General features: G+C 43.7%; 1 protein-coding gene across 4 annotated transcripts in view; it reads left to right on the top strand.

The window, feature by feature from the left end:
- Nucleotides 1–22,294, top strand: part of epha7 (eph receptor A7) — a 380,177-nt gene that overhangs the window by 133,943 nt on the left and 223,940 nt on the right. For all 4 annotated transcript variants that reach the window (XM_072251662.1, XM_072251664.1, XM_072251663.1 and 1 more), the window contains exons 4-5: nt 194–349; nt 2,251–2,586. In XM_072251662.1, coding sequence (XP_072107763.1) covers nt 194–349; nt 2,251–2,586 — 492 coding nt within the window. The remainder of the gene's footprint in view (nt 1–193; nt 350–2,250; nt 2,587–22,294) is intronic.

Raw genomic sequence — 22,294 nt, 5'->3', positions numbered from 1 at the left:
TTATAGGTGATGAATAAACCATGTCATGACTTCCAGCATCTCACCTGGTACGTGAGCTATGTCCTGGCTTGTCATCATCTTTTCTTGCTTGTCATTCATCTCTCGTGATGTTTTTAATAAAATCCGCACTGAACTTTGACCGTATACCTTTAACGAAGAGGCTGACATTGAAATGAAGTATTTCTCTCTGCAGCTTGCAGGTGGGGATTCTATAAATCATCGTCACTGGACTATCAGTGTGCTCGCTGTCCAGCTCACAGCCACACAATCCGGGAAGGCTCCTCGCGATGTGAATGTGAGGATGGATACTACCGAGCCCTTACGGATCCTCCTTCTGTTCCTTGTACAAGTAAGTTTGCTTACTTTTCCTCTCTGTATCATGGTTTTCAGACACAGTGTAGATTGTGCGTCTTCTTCAGCTGAAGGCCTATGGTTTGTTAATTATTCACTGGACTAATAAATCTGGTTATTCCTTTTTGCAAATCCAATCATCCATTACCTAAAGACCTCCAAGAGGACCACAACCTTGTCCTAGCATTTGGAGGCTTGTGATGATCTGGAGAACCATAATGGCTAGAGTCAGAATTGGCTTTGATTGTTGGTAGGGTCACCCATGTCAAGCAGGTCAAAGGGTAGAGGTCAGACTAAGAGTGGTCCACTGGTCCTCTAGGTTCAGGGGTTCAGCTTAAGGCTAATAACCCTGACTGGTCATAAAAAATATTGTTACGGAAACAGCAATGAAGAATCCTTCTATATACATGTGTGACTGCACGGACAGATAGAGATGGAGGACCTTCATTGCTGCCCTAAACACCAGCAGAGTGATGGACAGTACAAAAGAAAAAAAATACCTAAAGACAAAAAGAAGTAATCAAAGATTCATAGAATCATAGAACATTACAGCACAGAGACAGGCTCTTTGGCCCATCTAGTCTATGCCCAACTATTAATTTGCCTAGTCCCATTGACCTGGTCCCAGATCATAGTCCTCCATACCCCTCCTATCCATGTATCTATTTAAACCTCTATGAATTGTTGAAATGAAACCCAAATCCATTACTTCCTTTTTCACACTCTCACCAGTGAAGAAGTTGTCCCTCATTTTCCCCTTAAATATTTCACCTTTCATCCTCAAACCATGACCTCTAGTTCTAGCATTTCCCAGCCTCAGTGGAAAAAGCATTTGTCTGCTTCTTCCAAAAAGAAAAGGAAAGTATTTTTCCTGTGTTCTCGTAAGCTTTTGGAACTTGTCTAAATTCGGCATTGGTGAATCCATTGACAATGCTCTGATGTTTGCTGCTTCAGTTAACTCAGTGGAAACTCCAGGTGCCCAAACTAGGGTGGTTAAGAAGTGGTATGGTATGTTAGTCTTCATTAGTTGAGGGATTGAGTTCAAGAGCCAGAGGGTGACTTACACAGGGAGTGGTTCAGGAACCACTAGGTTTTTAACCTGTTACTACCCCTCAACCATCGGGGTATTGAACCAAAGGGGATAACTTCAGTTGACTTCACTTGCCCAATCATTGCAATGTTCCCACAACCAATGGGCTCACCTTCAGGGACTTTTCATTTCATGTTCTTGATATTTATTGCTTGTTATTCCTCTCCGCTTCTTGTGGCAACTTTGCCGTGTCTTTAGCATTTTGTGTTTTTTTTATGAGGCTGAGTTGCTAGCTCAATGCTCAACCCAGCATGGATGGGAAATGCGCAGGGCCGGCCAGATTCAAGCCTGTAACCAGTGGCCTCAAAGTTCAGTGCTGATGCTGCTACACCACCAGCCGGCTAATATTTATTTATTATTATTATTATTATTATTTCTTCTTTTATATTTGCACAGTTTGTTATTTTCTGCACTTTTGTTGATCACCGTAGCTGGGTGTTTTTTTTAATGATTCTGTTATAGTTATTACTGTATAAGTTTGTTGAGTATGCCCACAAGAAAATGAAACTCAGGGTTGTATATGGTGATAGATATGTACTTGGATAATCAATTTACTTTGAACTTTGATGAGTACTGTCAGGGTGGTGGTAGAGGCAGGTAAGTTAGGGACATTTAAGAGACTCTTAGGCACATGGAAGACAGAAAAATGAAGGGCTTTGGAGGAGTGAAGGGTTAGATTGATCTTGAGTAGGTTAAAGGGTTGGCACAACATTGTGATGGGCCTGTACTGTGCTTTACTGTGCTATGTTCCAAAGTACATATTTGTGTTTGTTGGCCTGTCTGATGATATTTGTTTGTTATTTCCTCAGGACCTCCTTCTGCACCACAAAATCTCATTTATAACATAAATCAGACCACGGTGAATCTCGAGTGGGGCCCACCAGCAGACACCGGAGGGCGGGACGATGTCACCTACAGGATAATGTGTAAACGGTGCAGCTGGGAGCAGGGCGAGTGCATGCCCTGTGGCAGCGGAATTGGCTTCATGCCTCAGCAGACGGGACTAGCAGATACATACGTGACCGTTGTAGACCTACTGGCCCACGCTAACTATACGTTTGAGGTCGAAGCCGTGAATGGCGTCTCAGACCTGAGCCGCACCCAGAGATTGTTTGCAGCCGTCAGCATCACCACAAGTCAAGCAGGTAAGAAAGAGAGACAGAAAGAGTCAAAAATAGTCCCGTGCACGATCTGTGTAATGCTCGGTCTGGCCAAAGTTATTCTATATCCACAACTGAGGGGGTTAGTAATTTCGCCTCATGGCGTTGTACTAATGCAAAATAGAGGTTCCAGGTTGTATTGAGCTTTCAAAATTTAGCAAATGTTGCTCTATTCCAAGTGACCGTGGATGAATTTCCACTCTTTGACAGCTTCACAAAGCATTCAGTGTTTATCTTTTGCTTTATCTCCAGAAAGCTCCTCTCAATTTAAGTGCCTGCATTGCTTGACTCAGCTTTGGTCTATCACCCCTACTGGGGCATAGGCCGCTGACAGCCGCTCACCAGAGTCCTGCTCCAATAGAAGGTTGATCGGTCCTGTGGCTTCCGTTTCCATCACATGACTTTATACACCTTCTCGGCCAAGATCCTTCCTCTCCCAAGGATGAGGTCTTTGGATCTTCTGTTGGTGTTTCTGTAGCTCTGTGTCTTTGCGGGATGGGGTTGCTAGCCTGCTCCTCTCGCAACCAGGTTTGGGACCGTCCATGGTGGAGTTCTGCGTTATTTACAGTGATCGGGGGTCCCCAACCTGTCCTGGACCAATACGATTAAGCAAGGGGTCTGTGGGCCCCAGGATGAGAACTCCTGGAGTAATTGTTCACTGCTTCAGTCGTCTGACGCTAAGTCTGAAGTGTTGTATTATTTACTCCAGGGTCTGTTTTAGGTGAAGCTGGTGGTTTTTGAATTTTTAATTGCCATTAATCATTGTGTTCTTTGTTCCCTGAAATTAAGTTAGTAATTTTGAATGTGTGGATCCCTGAGCCAATAGTTAGGAAGGAAGGTAGTGTACTGTGATATTATGCTTGAATCATGCTCATTAAAAAAGAGGCTTCAGTTTCTCTCGTGTCTTCTCATAACTAAGAGTTACATTAACATATCCTATCTGGAATTTTCCTGCAGTCATAACAACCTCCAAAAGTAGCAGCAGGTGCATAAGTTAGGTATGAAAGCAGTGAGATGAAGCTCCAACTTCTTTGCCTTTGGTCTCTCGTAGGGCCATTCTTCTTTTGAAACTGTATTGGCTTCTGATTAATTATCAGTTCCATCTGTGGAATTAGGGATCCATCACTTTTGTTTGTGAACACACCATTTGAGCCCTTGTTCTCTGTGCAAAGTTAAATCAATAGATCCAGCACTTGTGGTTATGTCTGAGTAAGATGTTTGTAGCATGTCTTATGAGGAAAGATTTTCATCATGAATCCTGATGAAACATTAACCGTTTCCACACATGCTGCCTGGCCTGCTGAGTTCCTCCAGCATTTTCTCTGTGTACCTGTGATTTCCAGCATCTGCAGATTCTCTCTTGTTGAGGATGGGTGATGATTTGATAGAGGTGGTGTTGTTATTCCTATCAGTACACTTACAGGACGATAAGAGGCATAGATTGAGTGAATAGTGTCATTAAGCATTACAACATATAAAAAAGGCCCTTCGGCCCATCTAGTCCATGCCAAAATATTATTCTACCTTGTTCCATCTGGAGCATAGCCCTCCACTTCCCTCCCATCCATGTTCAAAGTTCAAAGTACATTTATTATCGAAGTATGTATACTACAGATAACCTTGAGATTCCGCTCCCTGCAGGCAGCTACAGAACAAGAAACCCAATAAAAAAGACAAGACCATCAAACACCCAATGTGCAGAAACAGAACCAGTCATGCAAGCAACAAAAGTAAGCGAATAGCATTCAGAACGGAAGTTCATGGAAGTCAGTCCATAGGCACGAAGCTTCGCACAGCCAGTTCAGGAGCCTGTTAGTTGTAGGCCACAGCCACACTTCAGCACAGGGATGAGTAAATCTTGCAGAGCACTGAGGTGGACACTGGCCAAAAATTTATCCAAATGGCCACATAATTTTTCCACAGGGCAGAAATATCCAATATGAGGGGGTGTAATTCTAAGATGATTGGAGGAAAATATAGGGGGAATGTCAGAAAAAGTTTCTTTACATAGAGAGTGGTGGGTGCATTTAATGCCCTATCAGGCTGCTGGTAGAGGTACATACATTAGGGACATTTAAGAAACTCTTAGATCGGCTCATGGATAATGGAAGAATAGATGGTTCTGTGGGAGGGAAGGGTTAGATTGATCTTAGAGTTGGTTAAAAGGTTAGCAGAACATTGTGGACTGAATGGCCTGCAATATGCGGTACTGTTCGTTGTTCTATCAATTGCTGTTGACAGCTTTCGTCAACTTAACTGGGTAGTACCTGAAGCCAAAACCTTAGACAAAATCGTACATGCACTTTTTATCAGGAGTGAAAGCATGCCACCTGGGACCCAGGGGATTGGGACGGAGGGGTTGGTGATAGGGGAAAGAATTGTAGTTGTGGCCTGATTGGGATCAAGGAAGAAGCCTATGATAAGAAACCAGAAAATGGGTATTGAAGGAGGAGGATTGAGGCCAGCGGATGGAGGAGAGTAGGCAGCGACTGGCCAAGGGTGTAGGACGTAGAAGTAGAACTCAGTGAGTGGAAGGTTTTAACCCTAAGCAATTGGAAGATTAGATTTTGTAAAGAAAGATTTTGGCACATTAGCCTTCATAAATCAGAGTATTGAGTACAGGAGTTGGGATGTTATGTTGAAGTTGTATAAGATATTGGTGAGGTCTAATTTGGAGTATTGTGTACAGTTTTATTCACCTACCTACAGGAAGGATGTAAGTATGATTGAAAGAGTGCAGAGAAAATTTACAGGGATGTTGCTGGGTCTGGAGCACCCGAGTTATAAGGGAAGATTGAATAGGTTAGGACTTTATTCCTTGGAACATAGGCTGAGAGGAGATTTGATAGAGGTACATAAAATTATGAAGGGTGCAGATAAGGTAAATACAAGCTCCATGCTGACATATACAGTACTGTGGCAGCCTTGCTATATCTATGTGCCCAGGGCAGAAATATCCAATATGAGGGGGTGTCCTGTATAATAGTCCTATATAATAACACAGTCCTGTGTAATAACATTCATATTGAGGTATTATGCTGCTTTTCAGTTATTGGTGAATCACTGGTTAAAGTAGAGATGCAGATTATAATCAGTTGAAAACAGCAAATGCCCATCACTGAATATAGTTAATGATGTTTATCTTAACCATTTGGTGAAAGAAGTTTGTAGTTTGCCAAGTATTTGTATTTATTTAAAGTAGATAGAACATGTGCTCTTATAAGGACAAATCAGCCTTAGTATAGTCTTGTAACACTTCTCACGCTCTTAAACTTTTCGATGATTTTAAGTTCCCTGGCCCCCACCGCTTTATTTTCACCATGGACGTCCAGTCCTTATATACTTCCATCCCCCATCAGGAAGGTCTCAAAGCTCTACGCTTCTTTTTGGATTCCAGACCTAATCAGTTCCCCCCTACCACCACTCTGCTCCGACTAGCGGAATTAGTCCTTACTCTTAATAATTTCTCCTTTGGCTCCTCCCACTTCCTCCAAACTAAAGGTGTAGCTATGGTCACTCGTATGGGTCCTAGCTATGCCTGCCTTTTTGTTGGCTTTGTGGAACAATCTATGTTCCGTGCCTATTCTAGTATCTGTCCCCCACTTTTCCTTCGCTACATTGACGACTGCATTGGCGCTGCTTCCTGCACGCATGCAGAACTCGTTGACTTTATTAACTTTGCCTCCAACTTTCACCCTGCCCTCAAGTTTACCTGGTCCATTTCCGACACCTCCCTCCCCTTTCTCGATCTTTCTGTCTCTGTCTCTGGAGACAGCTTATCCACTGATGTCTACTATAAGCCTACTGACTCTCACAGCTATCTGGACTATTCCTCTTCTCACCCTGTCTCTTGCAAAAACGCCATCCCCTTCTCGCAATTCCTCCGTCTCCGCCACATCTGCTCTCAGGATGAGGCTTTTCATTCTAGGACGAGGGAGATGTCTTCCTTTTTTAAAGAAAGGGGCTTCCCTTCCTCCACTATCAACTCTGCTCTTAAACGCATCTCCCCCATTTCACGTACATCTGCTCTCACTCCATCCTCCCACCACCCCAGTAGGAATAGGGTTCCCCTGGTCCTCACCTACCACCCCACCAGCCTCCGGGTCCAACATGTTATTCTCCGTAACTTCCACCACCTCCAACAGGATCCCACCACTAAGCATATCTTTCCCTCCCCCCCACCCGCTGCATTCCGCAGGGATCGCTCCCTACACAACTCCCTTGTCCATTCGTCCCTCCCATCCCTCCCCACTGATCTCCCTCCTGGCACTTATCCGTGTAAGCGGAACAAGTGCTACACATGCCCTTACACTTCCTCCCTCACCACCATTCAGGGCCCCAAACAGTCCTTCCAGGTGAGGCAACACTTCACCTGTGAGTCGACTGGGGTGATATACTGCGTCTGGTGCTCCCGATGTGGCCTTTTATATATTGGCGAGACCCAACGCAGACTGGGAGACCGCTTTGCTGAACATTTACGCTCTGTCCGCCAGAGAAAGCAGGATCTCCCAGTGGCCACACATTTTAATTCCACATCCCATTCCCATTCTGACATGTCTATCCACGGCCTCCTCTATTGTAAATATGAAGCCATACTCAGGTTGGAGGAACAACACCTTATATTCCGTCTGGGTAGCCTCCAACTTGATGGCATGAACATCGACTTCTCTAACTTCCGCTAAGGCCCCACCTCCCCCTCGTACCCCATCTGTTACTTATTTTTATGCACACATTCTTTCTCTCACTCTCCTTTTTCTCCCTCTGTCCCTCTGAATATACCTCTTGCCCATCCTCTGGGTCCCCCCCCGCCCCTGTCTTTCTTCCTGGACCTCCTGGCCCATGATCCTCTCATATCCTTTTTGCCTATCACCTGTCCAGCTCTTGGCTCCATCTCTCCCCCTCCTGTCTTCTCCGATCATTTTGGATCTTCCCCTCCCCCTCCCACTTTCAAATCCCTTACTCACTCTTCCTTCAGTTAGTCCTGACGAAGGGTCTCGGCCTGAAACGTCGACTGTACCTCTTCCTAGAGATGCTGCCTGGCCTGCTGCGTTCACCAGCAACTTTGATGTGTGTTGCTTGAATTTCCAGCATCTGCAGAATTCCTGTTGTTTGCTTAGTCTTGTAACCCTTGGTTATAAGGTCGGCACAACATCAGGCTGAAGGGCCTGTATGGTGCTGTTATATTCTGTGTAACACAGCAGAAGGTTAACAGCCATTATAGGATATAATCAAAGTTTAAAATAAATTTATTACCAAGGTACGTACTGTATGTGTCACCATATACTGCCCTGAGATTCATTTTCTTGAGGACATTCACAGTGAATACAAAGAAACACAATCGAATCAATGAGAAACCACACACAAGACAAACAACCAATGTGCAAAGGACAACAAACTCTGCAGTTTGGAACATTACATTTTATAAAGGAACACATGAAATCACATAAGGAATAAGACACATTACATCATGTAAAAGAGCACATTACAGTGAATTCCAGTTCGTTAGGACACATTGGGACAAGTACATTTTGACCTAATTAAGGGGCTGTCTCCATCAGTCAAAATTTCATGAAAATAAAAGTTATATAAAAGACCAACTACGAATGACAAATCATGTACTTAACTGAAATACAGAACAAATTAAACCCTACCATTATGACTACAGTACTATAAAACTGTGTATTAGTTCCTAATGGTTATCAACAGAGGAATTCATCCAGTCTGTGCTGACATGTTCCTTTGATTGATTGTAAATGGACAAAATCAGACAAGATCATGTAGATAATAGACTGCCTTCATACTACACTTTCAATGACTGCATCCTCCAAATCTTCATTTTTATTGTAACATACAAGGTGATTACCTTGAAATTCTTTGTAGGTCCTAACTTGTCAAAGTAGTGAAATCATTTCATTTTCACTCCCGACCATTTCTGGCATCTCCAAGGCTGAATGCTTGAAACCACAGTGAGTGAAGCAGTTCTGAATTGTCTTACTGCTTATTTCTTGCCAACTATCAGTGACAGAAATCACTGCTTTTTGAACACAAACACACACAACTGACGCAGTTTAAAAGCTGTTCGTTCTAAGCACAGTGTAATGTCTAATGGGCACACAAATACACATGACTGAGATTGTTAGAGCCTGTTCAGCAACAGTCTCCTGTCTCAAGTGAGCGGCATAGTGTTCCAAATAAAGGACGGGAAGCCCTGCTATTTTCTCATTTTTGTTCTTTATGAGTTGTCCCAAATAAGCGGCTGCCCCGATTAATTGAGGGCCGATGGCCCAGTGAACAGGAATCTACTGCATTGTGTGTGTAATACAATGCATTCCTTCAGACTTACTGTCCGGCATGTCACAGAAAAATTAGTAGTTCACATAAAGTAAATCATTCACATTTCTTTCTAAAGACACACTCAAAATGTAAACCACACCGAAATGCATTGCTACATATCAGAGACTGCTATTTTGTCTTCACAATCAATAAATGATTGTAACATGATTTTTTTTTCAAATGGAAGCAACAGAGCCTTAAAAGCTTAGGCACCAAAACTATTTTTATACGTTTTTTTCCCTCTGGTTTTAATTGCTCTAACAGGTTTAGTCTGTAACAGGACATGGTCTGCTGCTTACATTAAATTCAAATATAACCTGCATTACTATAGGGATTGTACTTTGTTTGTTCAAAACACGTCGTCCTATGATCTTGCTATTCACCACTTTGGGTTGAACATGTTTAATTTTTGCCTTCTTGTATTTTCCTCTTTCCCTCTCGGTCAGAAGAAGGGTCTCGGCCTGAAATGTCGATGTCTGTTCATTTCCGTAGAACCTGCCTGACTTGCTGAGTTCGTTCCTCCAGTATTTTGTGTGTGTTGCTTTGGATTTTTTTAGATTAGATTATGAGGACACTCAGTCCTCGTTTATTGTCATTTAGAAATGCAAGCATTTAAAAATGATATAATGTTCCTCCAGTATGATATCACAGAAACACAAGACAGACCAAGATTAAAACTGACAAAAAACACATAATTATAGCATATAGTTACAACAGTGCAAAGCAATACTGTAATTTGATAAAGAGCAGACCATGGGCACGGTAAAAAAAAGTCTCAAAGTCCTGATAGCCCCAACATCTCACGCAGACAGTAGAAGGGAGAAACTCTTCCTGCCATGAGCTTCCAGCGCCGCTAACTTGCCGATGCAGCATCCTGGAAGCACCCGACCGCAGTCAGACTCTGAGTCCGTCTGAAAACTTCGAGCCTCCGACACCGAGCACTGAGCACCATCTCTGCCGAGCGCTTCGACCCCGGCCACGGCCGCCAAGCAACAGGCAAAGCCGAGGATTTGGGGTCTTCCCCTCCGGAGATTTCAGATCCCACAGTAGCAGCAGCAGTGAAATAGGCATTTCAGAAGTTTCACCAGATGTTCCTCCATGCCCTCACGTCTGTCTTCATCAAATCAGGATTGTGCATGGTCCCCTACTTGACAGATAACAGATATTCATCACCGGAGAGACCGCGCGCGCTGCATCGCCCTGCCATCTTCTCCTCGCCAATTTCCAGCATCTGCAAAATTTATTGTGTTTAAATTTAGCCTATCACAATATACTACAGTTTGCGGTGGAGACAATCAGAATATTTTCAAGATTTCCTTGTCAGGTATCATCATTATGAGCCATGTCACATGACGGGGGTGATCATGGTCTATGACCACGATTGTCCTTGGCTGATTTTTTTACAGAAGTGGTTCACTTTTGACAGGTATAAACAGTTTTAAACCAACTCTCAGATATGCACACTCCCTAGCCTAATCTCCCCAGTCGGAGCCAGTGTGGGTTCGAGACACAGAGCGTAGAACATTACAGTACAGTACAGGTCCTTATGCCCATAATGAGGTCAATCTAACCCCACCCTCCTCCATAGCCCTCTATTTTTCTTCCATCAATATGTCTATCTAAGAATCGCTTAAATCTTCCTGATTATATCCATATCTAACACCACCCCTAGCTGCGCATTCCAAACACCCATCACTCTCTGTAAAAAATCCTGCCTCAAACATCCCCATTTTCCTTTCCTCCAATCACCTTAATCTGCCCTCTCATGTTAGCCATTTTGACTGTGGGTAAGTCTGGATATCTACTCTGCCTTGTACATCTCTATCAAGTCACCTCTCGTCCTCCTTTTCTCCAAAGAGAAAAGCCCTCACTCACTCAACCTCTCCTCATAAGACATGCTCTCTAATCCAGGCAGCATCCTGGTAAATCTGCTCTTCACTCTCTCCAACATTTCTACATCCATCCTATAATGAGGCAACTAGAACAGAACACAGGATTCCAAGAAACACACACAAAATGCTGGGGAAGCCCAGCAGGTCAGGTAGCATCTATGGAAATGAATAAATAGATGACATTTCTCACCAGGGCCCTTCTTCAGGACTAGAAAGGAAGGGGGAAGACGCCAAAATAAAAAAGTGGAGTGAGGAGAAGGAGGATAGCTCGAAGGTGATAGGTGAAGCAGGTGGGTTGGAAAGGGAAAGGGCTGGAGAGGAAGGAATCTGATAGGCGAGGAGAGTGGAGAGAAAAGGACGGAGGAGAAGGGTCACAGGGGGAGGTGATAGATAAGTGAGAAGAGGTAAAAGGTCACAGTGCAGAACAGAAAAAGAGGGGAGCCGGAGGGAAACATATTTTTACCAGAAGGAGAAATCGATGTTCATGCCATCAAGTTGGAAGCTACCCTGACGGAAGATAAGGTGTTGTTCCTCTGCCCTGAGGGTGGCCATGGACTGACATGTCAGCACAGGAATGGGAACTGGAATTAAAATATTTTGCCAGGAGGAAGCCCAGCTTGTGGTGGTTGGAGCGGAGGTGATCGAGGAAGCTGTCCCTCAGTTTATGGCAGGTCACACCAATGTAGAGAAAGCCACACGGGGAGCACTGGACACCAGCAGGTGAACCCAGCAAATTCCCAGGTGAGGTGTTGCACCACCGGGAAGGATGGCCTCGGGTCCTGAGTGGAGATGAGAGAGGAGGTAAATGGGCAGGTGGATAAGTGCCAGGAGGGAGATTACTGGGAAGGGATGAAGGGACAAGGAAATCATGGAGGGAGCGATCTCGGCGGGATGCAGAGAGGGTGGGAGGTAAAGGTATGTTTGATGGTAGGATCTCTTTGGAGATTGCCGACATGAATGCAGGGGCTCATGCGGGGTTAGGAAAGGACAGTATTCCAAGTGTGGTCTAACCTGAGTTTGATAGAGCTGCAGGATTACCCCCGGCTCATCTCGAGTCCTCGCATTCTATCAGGCAGGGCAGAGGGCCAGGTTTGGTTTATTGAATTATTATTTATATGGGTAATTCTTGTATCTATTTAACCACAATTAACACATTAACCAATATACAATATCGAATTAAGTCTGTGTAATCAAGCAACTTATTACCTTCCTTTTGCTCTGGAAAAAAAGTCTATGAAAAGAAACCATATAAATCCTTGCTACCTCATTACAGGCCTAATTAGTCAGTAAAGCTATCTCTGAATCTAATGCCACCGGGAAGAAAATATTCCCTCTTCTCTACTTTTAGTAAAAATGAGGGTCAGGAAATGCCATTTAATGAAAGATTAGCTTCATGTATATCGAAACATGAAGCTGGGGAGTGAAGTCAGCACATGAGCTCCTCTACTGTTGAGATGAAGCCACACTCAAGTTGGACGAACAACAGCTTATGTTCCTAGGAAGAGGAACGTCGACTGTACTTCTTCCTAGAGATGCTGCCTGGCCTGCTGTGTTCACCAGCAACTTTGATATGTGTTGCTTGAATTTCCAGCATTTGCAGAATTCCTCGTGTTTACCTTATGTTCCGCCTGGGTAGCCTCCAACCTGATGGCATGAATATTGATTTCTCTAACTTCCGTTAATGCCCCTCCTCCCCCTCTTACCCCATCCCAAATTTTTTTTTCCCTGTCTTTCCCTCTCACAATAACTCCTTGCCTAATCACCATCTTCCTCTGGTGCTCCCCTCCCCCTTTCTTTCTTCCAAGGCCTTCAGTCCTATGATACTCTCCCTTCTCCAGCCTAGTATCCCTTTAGCCAACCAACTTCCCAGCTCTTAGCTTCATCCCTCCCCCTCCTGTCTTCTCATATAATTTCGGGTCTCCCCCTCCCCCTCTTCCTTCCACTTTCAAATCTCTTACTATCTCTCTTTTCCGTTAGTCCTGACGAAGGGTCTTGACCTGAAACGTCGACTGTACTTCTTCCTATGGATGCTGCCTGGCCTGCTGCGTTCCACCAGTATTTTGTGTGTGTTGCATGAGGTGAGATGCTGGGGGCAGCCGGCATGTATCACCACCGTTCCAGCACCAAAATAGCATGCCCACAACTTACTCACCCTAACTGATACATCTTTGGAATGTGGAAGGGAACAGGAGCACCAGGGGGAAACCGGCATGGTCATAGTGAGAATGTTCAAACTCCTTACAGAAAGTGCGGGAGGAAGGTGCCTATGATTGACCAGTCTCTCCCTCACTCTTGCTCATTGCTGCAGAAGGATGGTGCCGGAGTCCTGGGTCTTGGTCAAGGTTTAATTGCCGCAGTCTGTGCTTTGGACTCTGTAGTTCGTATTATGATGTGTTTCTGGTTTCTGGTCGCTCCTTTTTCAATTGCTATTTTGTTGCAACTTTGATCGGGGCGGACTGTCTCTGCGGCCTGCAGTCAACGAACAACACGGCGCTAAATTGAACTGAACTACACACTGAACATTCCAGGACTGTTTCAATGACCCTGCAGTGTGATGTTTAACATTCTGTGCGTTACTCACACATGTTTTGCTGTTTGTGCGATTTGTTCTTTTTTTTTGCACTTTGTCTGTTGGATGATTTCTTTGTTTGGGTTCCATTGTGTTTCTTTGTTTGTGGCTGTTTGTGGGAAGAAGAATCTCACAGTTGTGTACTGCATACATAATTTCATTAGAGTACTTTGAAATTGTACTTGCACTCAGAGTCAGTGAGACCAAAGAACTGTTTGTGGACTTCAGAAAAGGTCAGACGAGGAACACACAGAGGGATCAGGAGTGGAACGAATGAGTAATTTCAAGTTCCTTGGTGTCAGCATGTCTGAGGATCTATCCTGGGCCCAACAAGTCGATGCAGCTACAAAGAAGGCACAACAGCGGCTAGATTTCATTAGGAGTTTGTGGAGATTTGGTAGGTCACCAAAGAGAGGGAAAAATTTCTACAGATGTATCAATGTATCATTCTAACTAGTTGCATCACCATCTGATATGGGGTGGGGAGCTATTGCACAGGATCGAAGTAAGCTGCAGAGAGTTGTAAACGTAGTCGGCTCCATCATGGGCACTGGCATCTGTAATATCCAGGACATCTTCAAGGAGCAATGCCTCAAAAAGATGGCATCCATCATTAAGGACCCCCATCACCCAGGACATGCCCTCTTCTCATTGATGCCATCAGGAAAGAGGTACAGGAACCTGAAGGCACACACTCAGCGATTCAGGAACAGCTTCTTCCTCTGCCATCTGATTTCTGAATGGACACTGAGCAATACACACAAAACGCTGGGGGAACTCAGCAGGTCAGGCTGTCTCTATAAAGTGGAATAAACAGTCAACGTTTCAGTCCTGATGAAGGGTCGGGGCATCTTTTTCTATAATTATGTATTTCATTGTACTACCACAGTAGCAACTTCCACGAGATATGCTGGTGATATTAAACCTGATTCTGATTCAGATCTTTGAGTGGAAACTATGCTTGAGGATCGCTGTGATGACGCTAACCGCTACGCGATTGTGCTGCACATTTTGTTGCAAGCATTACAAAAAGAAGATGAGAGAGATTTCATTCCCAAACGTTGATGTATTAACCTTAAAGGAGAAGTCTTGCTTATTAGTTGATGTTCTCATTAGTCATAGTCATAGTCATACTTTATTGATCCTGAGGGAAATTGGGTTTTGTTACAGTTGCACCAACCAAGAATAGAGTATAAATATAGCAATATAAAATCATAAGTAATGAAATAATAATATGTAAATTATGCCAGGAAATAAGTCCAGGACCAGCCTATTGGCTCAGGGTATCTGACCCTCCAAGGGAGGAGTTGTAAAGTTTGATGGCCACAGGCAGGAATGACTTCCTATGACGCTCTGTGTTGCATCTCGGTGGAATGAGTCTCTGGCTGAATGTACTCCTGTGCCCAACCAGTACATAATGTAGCGGATGGGAGACATTGTCCAAGATGGCATGCAATTTGGACAGCATCCTCTTTTCAGACACCACCGTATAGGAGTTACTCACCGTATAGGAGTTACTCACCGTATAGGAGTTACTCCCTGTATAGGAGTTACTTGGCCACCAGAAGGAGCACAGTCTAGCACAGGGGTTCCCAACCTTTTTTAATGTCAGTACCCCAGATTGGGAAGCCCTGGCTAGCTTAAAACTGATGGAGTGAACTATTGTAAGTTGTTTCAAAAGTTGTAGAGATGTCATAAGTAAAGCAACAATCAGCATTTTCACGGAGCTGATTTGATGAATGTAGCTGGATGTCAAAATCGGGACCCTGGTCAGTAATAGCATGACAGAATTCGCATAACGAAGGAAGCAGAGGATTTTTAACTGGCACAAGTTGATTTATCATTAAGGCTGCTCCATGAAAGTGTTGCCGAGCAGCCAAATGGAGATCAATTAACTGCTAGGTCCATGGGAAAAAAAATTAGCAACCTTGCTGCACTCCATTTGCCGAGAGGTCAAGCACTAAGAGAGAGATAATTGCTACGAGCAAGCAGAATGGATTAGGGATGAGCGGGAAGTGATGATGTATGTTCGGTGACAAGGTACGTGACAGAGATTTACGCCTGGGCCTGTGACTGCTAGTCTCGGCAAGGACACAAGGACAGAGGAAGGAGACCCATGGAAAACAATTAGTGCTTCTTCCAAGCAAGCAGTTCTTAATTAGCCATTGCATGTCAGCAAGTGTATTCCTGTCCCCAATTTTTTTAAAAAGATATCTCCCATTAATTATAACGCAGCAGTGAAAATATTTGACAGAAGTGCCTAGTTTGCATTCTCAGATAAATGAAACACATTTTAAAATATATTAGAAGGTGGCAGATTCAGTAACCCTTTATCGTACAGTCACTGAGGATGGTAGTTAGTCTCCTAATTAATATTAAAAATGTCGAGTTCACATCTAACTTGATCTTCCAACTTGATCTTCCTACAAGATGTATGGATCATCCTCAGTAGTGAATGCTGTTAAAGTCATATACACTCTTATCTAGGATTCTGGAAGGGTAATGCTGGCACCAGTAACTCCTACAGTCCATTTCCCGTTTTATTCATATACATTCAGTGGCTTTGCTAGGTACCCTAATAACGTGGTCACTGAGTGGATGTTCACGGTCGTCTGCTGCTGTAGCCCATCCACTTCCAGGTTTGACAAGTGTGTGATCAGGGATGCTCTTCTGCACATCACTCTTGTAACATCCCCACTTCCTTCCCTTTCTCCTATGGTCCACTCTCCACCTCTTCCCCACCCACCGGACTTCATCCATCACCTTCCAGCTAGCCTCCTTCCCCTCCCCCCACCTTTTAGTTCTGGCTTCTTCCCCCTTCCTTTCCAGTCCTGAAGAAGGGTCTTGGCCCAAAATGTTGACGGTTTACTAATTTCCATAGATGCTGCCTGACATGCTGAGTTCCTCTGACATTTTGTGTGTGTTACTGTTGTAACGTGTGGTTACTTGAGCTACTGTGGCCTTCCTGTCAGCTTGAACTGGTCTGGACGTTCTTCACTATGAACTCTATCATGAACAAGGTGTTTTCACCCACAGAACTACCATTTTGTAAAACTCAATAAACTGTTGCGTGTGGATTCACCATCCTCTGGCCGATGAAATTCCTCCTCATCTCTCTTCTAAAGGGAGTCTAAGGAGCGCCACGTGGCGTAGCGGTTAGCACAATGCTATTACAGCTCAGGACACTGGAGTTCAGAGTTCAATGCTGGCATCCTCCGTAAGGAGGATTTGAGCATGGAATGCATGCATTTTCTCCGGGTGGTCTAGTTTCTGCCCATGGTCCAAAGACATACTAGTGAGTAGGTTAATTGGTCATTGTAAATTGTCCTGTGATTAGGCAAGGGTTAAATCGGGGGTTGCTGGGCTGCACCCCCCGGAAGGACCTGTTCCACAGTGTGTCTCTAAATAGATGTCCTTGTACTCGGAGACTATGCCTTCTGGTTCTAGACTCCTCCGCTATAGGAACTATTCTGTCTGTCCACGTCCACCATCTCCAATTGGTTTCAATGTTAGGGAATATTCTCGTCATGATCTATTATATCTTATTTTCATTTTTTTAATTAAGCCGTGCTATATACACTGTAAATATCTATTTTGCACGGACTGGAGAACCACTGCAATCTCATTGTCTTGAGCAATGACAATAAGGTTCTGTTCTGTTCTGTGCTTTCTATCATTTCTGATGTTCAGTTTTTATTTTTTACTATATCACCAAGAACAAAAGAAGTAACAAGTGATGATCTCAAAACAAAATGAATGGATATCACTGGTTCATTAGGTGTTGTGCCAGTTGTGAGAGTCTGGTTAGACATTAACCGATCCTTCAGAGGAAGTGTCAAAGCCAATTCTAGTCTCATTTTTTGGAGACTGGGGAGGACATGCTTGAGTGATTTTTAATTGCACTGTCTTACTGACCTGGCTGTGTTTCCTGTCTAGCAGTGTAGTTTGTATGTTTGTGAACGTGTGTGTCTGTTGGTTAGCTCTGTGGGAAGAGGTGTGTGTGTTCAAGCAGGTTACCTTTTTTATTCTGCCGTGCATTCCTTTTTCGTACACTTGCATTTTTCTGAGTACGTGCTTGGGTGATTCCATGGATTAAAATGCATGCCCTCAAAGGAATATCTGGAAAGTTAATTTTAAGACTCTGTAGCTATTAATTCTCCCAGAGTTCTGTTACTTAAGAAAAAATGCCACAAATGCAGTATGAACTTACAGTAAACATTTTACAACCCAATAAAAAGCAATCCCTTGCTGGCCAAGGAAAATAGTACATCAGTACTTTTACACCTTTCTGCGGTGGCAGATGTATCTCAGTTAAACCTAGTGCTTCAGACAATGCCGCACTCCCTCAGTACTGCACTCATTCATGACTATATTATGTACTCTTGTCTCTCATGTTCAAAGATTCAAGGTACATTTATTATCAAAATATGTATACAGTATACAACCCTGAGATTCGTCTTCTTCACAGACAGCCACAAAACAAAGAAAACCATAGAACCTGTTCAAAGAAAGACATCAATCTCCCATGTGCAAAAAAAAAAACAAATCGCACAAACAGCAACAAGAAAAATGAGCAAAAAGACAGAATATAAAACACGAAATGGAGAGAGTCCAGGCACATTCAGTTCAGCTTGGTATTCGTTATCTGCTGACTGCTCCATTTCAAAATCGCCCAAAATAGTAACAAAACAAGGAGCGACCAGAAACCAAAGACACATTGTATGTGAACTACAGGGAGGCTTTTATCTCAGGATCTTCTGGTAAACACACAATCCCAAAGAAACGTACAACTGTATTTGTCTTATAGGTAACATAGAAACATAGAAAATAGGTGCAGGAATAGGCCATTCGGCCCTTCGAGCCTGCACCGCCATTCAGTATGATCATGGCTGATCATCCAACTCAGAACCCTGTACCAGCCTTCCCTCCATACCCCCTGATCCCTTTAGCCACAAGGGCCATATCTAACTCCCTCTTAAATATAGCCAATGAACTGGCCTCAACTGTTTCCTGTGGCAGAGAATTCCACAGATTCACCACTCTCTGTGTGAAGAAGTTTTTCTTATTCTCGGTCCTAAAAGCCTTCCCCTTTATCCTCAAACTGTGACCCCCTCGTTCTGGACTTCCCCAACATCGGGAACAATCTTCCTACATCTAGCCTGTCCAATCCCTTTAGAATTTTATACATTTCAATAAGATCCCCCCTCAGTCTTCTAAATTCCAACGAGTATAAGCCTAACAGGGCAACTCTTTAACAACAAGGCCGGGCAATGCCAACATACTCCATTAAGTAACCAGTCGGTGGTGTAGTGGCATCTGCACTGGTCTTCAAGGTGAGTGGTCCTGGGTTCGAATCCAGGCAGCTCCTTGAACACTTTCCATCCGCACTGGGTTGAATGTCAAGCTAGCGACTCAGCCTTGTAAAAATCAGACAAAAATGCTATAGGCACTTCCCGAAGTGCCAGAGGGTATGGAAAAGAACAAGGACGACAACTCGTCAAAGTATCTGCAGATCGTCAGCTTGTTCAGTCTTAAGTTAGTCCTGTCCAGATTTATCCATTTAGGTCCAGGACACTATGGTGTGGGATCTTCTCCAAGAATCATGGCCGTGTTGAGTCGGAGAAGCTTGCGGGCTCCAGGGATCCTGAGAGCGATGCTGTCTGGAGCTTAGCTCCTGCTGGTGTCACTCATCGAGGGGGACATTCCAGACAAATGACGATCAAACCAAAACCTCACCAGTGGAGCCAGCGGAAGATGATGATCGTCACAACGGCAGTGAAGGCGGAGGAAGGCTGCAGCAATAAAGGATCCCTGGACAGCTTTCATTCCATGTCACTGGACTCTGACCCTAGTCTGTCAAGGACCGTGTGGTGACTGCCTGTGGATCAGCCTCTCCGCGTTAAACAAAGTCAGGCGCAGGCATTCTCCATTAGTGGAATAACCCCTTAGGAGAACATCATACTCGCCTCGAGTAATCGCAGAAAGACTATCATTTTACGTGGGAAATTACTCAGTGCCAGTAACATACATTAACATTAATATAAAACACAAAAGGCATATTTCAGTGCAGATAATGCAGACTGAGCGGAAATGTACTGAAATATTGCTTTTATCTTTTACGTTCTGTCTGTTTTTCAATCATTTTGGTTTGTTGCCATTTTTGGGCAGTTTTTTGTGCATGTAGGGGAGGGGGCTTTGATGTTTGATGTTTTTCACTGAACGGTTTTCAGGGTTGTGTACTGCACACATAACCAGCTGGTGGTGTCATGGCATCAGCATCGGCCTTCGAGGCGAGTGCTCCCAGGTTCGAATCCCACTGGCTCCTCGCACGCTTTCCATCCGTGCTGAGCGGAGCGTCGAGCTAGCACCCCAGCCTCGTAAAAAACACACAAAATACTGAAGAAACAGCAAGGCTGCTTTCCGATGCACCACAAGGCACAGAGAATAAAAATAATAACAATACTGCTAGGACGCAATATCCATGGTCAACTATGACCAATGGAGGCCTCAGACTTTGATAATAAATGTACTTGGAACTTTCAACATGCATTGGTTATCTCTAACTTCAGTATGGCTTGAAATTTGAACAGTTAAATAGCAAACTAGTTACCAGTAGGTTGACTCAGGCATTTTTACTCTCTGTAGGTTCAGATGTAGCACTTGACAAGAAGAATTAGTCTGGCATAATTACATGCAAGGAAAGGAAATTGATCCAATGTCTAATCGAACCAGTTTGTGTGCATTATTGCAGACAGATTTATCATTGTGTACTGATGCCTCCCAAGTGGGACTCACAAGATGGAGGAACTGGCATCAGGCATGTGTAAGAGTGCCTGAGTGCAATCTTCATAAGGCATTAAAGCAAACGATTACCACCGTATTGACTTATTTAGAGATACAGGTGGAACAGACCCTTCTGGTCCTACGAGCTGCACCACCCACCGACCCAACTATTTAACTCTTGTCTAATTACTGGACAACTTACAATGACCAACTACACTACAAAATGGTACAAAAGAACCTAGTGCCTGAGAAGAGTTTATTCACGTACTAAGTGGTATGTCTGGAGGAAACTGGAGCGCCCGCAGGAATCCCATGCGGTAATGGAAAGAAAGTATGAACTCTTTACAGACAATGTCAGAATTGAACTCCAAATTCCAGAGAGCCCTGAGCTGTAATAGTGTTGGACTAACCACTACGCTATCCTATGTGAATGTGTGATGGACTTTCACCACGAAATCTTCGAGCCTGAAGTCTGTTGGCTTACTCTGATGTGGATGATGGCAGACTCGGTCGCAACGGCTTCTATAGGGCCAACCAAAGGTGTTAGTGTCTTTTTTAATTGCAAGATACTACTGAACATTCAGAAATTCAAGTACTGCAGGACTACCCCATCAGCGAGTTGCTTATTGGCCAAGGAGCAGGAAGAGCTGGACTTGATGCAGACCGTGTTGCTGCCTGCTACAGCGAGGTATTGGAGTCAAACTGTGAAGGTGGTGTACAATCTAACAGCGAGTGATTGTCTTAGTCATTTTTCTTTGTGATCACAAGACCCCATTGGGCATTGGTAATGTGGAATGCTGCAAGTCCGGATCACTGGTTTATTGACGGGATCGATAGTGGAGGAGTTGTATGGCCTCGGTTGTAGTGAGGATTAGGCCTCAAGCCGTGGTGTCGCTTGTCTGCAGCTGCCAGGTGTGTTGAAAGGCCTAGACAGAGTAGATGTGGAAAGGATGTCTCCCATGGTGGGAGAGTCTAGGACAAGAGGGCACAGCTTCAGGATAGAGGGGCACAATTTCAAAACAGAAATGTGGAGGAATTTCTTTAGCCAAGGGGTGGTGAGTTTGTGGAATTTGTTGCGACATGCAGCTGTGGAGACCAGGTTGTGGGTGTATTTAAGGCAGAGATTGATAAGTTCTTGATTGGACATGGCATCAAAGGTTACGGGAGGAAGGCCGGGAACTGGGGCTGAGGAGGGAAAAAAAAGAATCAGCTGTGATTGACTGACGGAGCAGACTTGATGGGCAAGGTGGCCTAATTCTACTCCTATGTCCTATGGCCTTATGGTCTTATTTTCATATGTGAGAGATTCTTCACAATCAGTGTTTATCATCACCATCTCTGTTTTTCACATGAGAGATTCCTCACAATCTGCTTTTCACATGTGGGAGATTCCTCACAATCTGATTTTCACATGTGAGAGATTCTTCACAATCTGTGTTTATCATCGCAATCTCTGACTTTCACATGAGAGACTTTTCACAATCTCTGTTTTTCACTAGTGAGAGACTCTTCACTATCTGATTTTCACGTGTGAGAGATTCTTCACAATCCTTTTTTCACATGTGAGAGACTCTTCACAATCTGCTTTTCATGTGTAAGATTCTTCACAATCTCTGTTTTTCACGTGAGAGACTTTTCACAATCTCTGATTTTCACATGGGAAACTTCTCATAATTTGTTTTTCACATGTGAGAGATTCTTCGCAATCTCTGTTTTTTTACACGCGAGAGATTTTTTAAATCTCTGGTTTTTAACGTGTAAGAAATTGAAAAACATTTAGTGTTTTCCCAGCGTACATAATGAATAAAGTCTTCTCAGTCTTCCAGCAAGTTACTGGTATCGATTATAACCAACGTTTCAATGACAAACTCTGCCACCTTCATCGAAGTTGGCAGAGTCTGTCATTGAAATGTTGGTTATAATGATACCTGTATCCAGCTGGAAGCCTGAGAAAACTTTATTCATGTAAGAGATTCTTCACAATTTGTTTATTAAATGTGAGAGATTCTTCACAATCTATTTTTTTACCTGATCGTGGACTGTATTTTATTCTCGTTTAAATTTAAATTTCACTTATTTCTTCAAGATTCAGGTTTATTTGTTAAGTGTGCATTGA

Source organism: Mobula birostris, chromosome 2 (assembly GCF_030028105.1).
Source record: "Mobula birostris isolate sMobBir1 chromosome 2, sMobBir1.hap1, whole genome shotgun sequence".
In the NCBI taxonomy this organism is placed as follows: domain Eukaryota; kingdom Metazoa; phylum Chordata; class Chondrichthyes; order Myliobatiformes; family Myliobatidae; genus Mobula; species Mobula birostris.
This window is presented reverse-complemented; position numbering and strand designations above follow the sequence as displayed.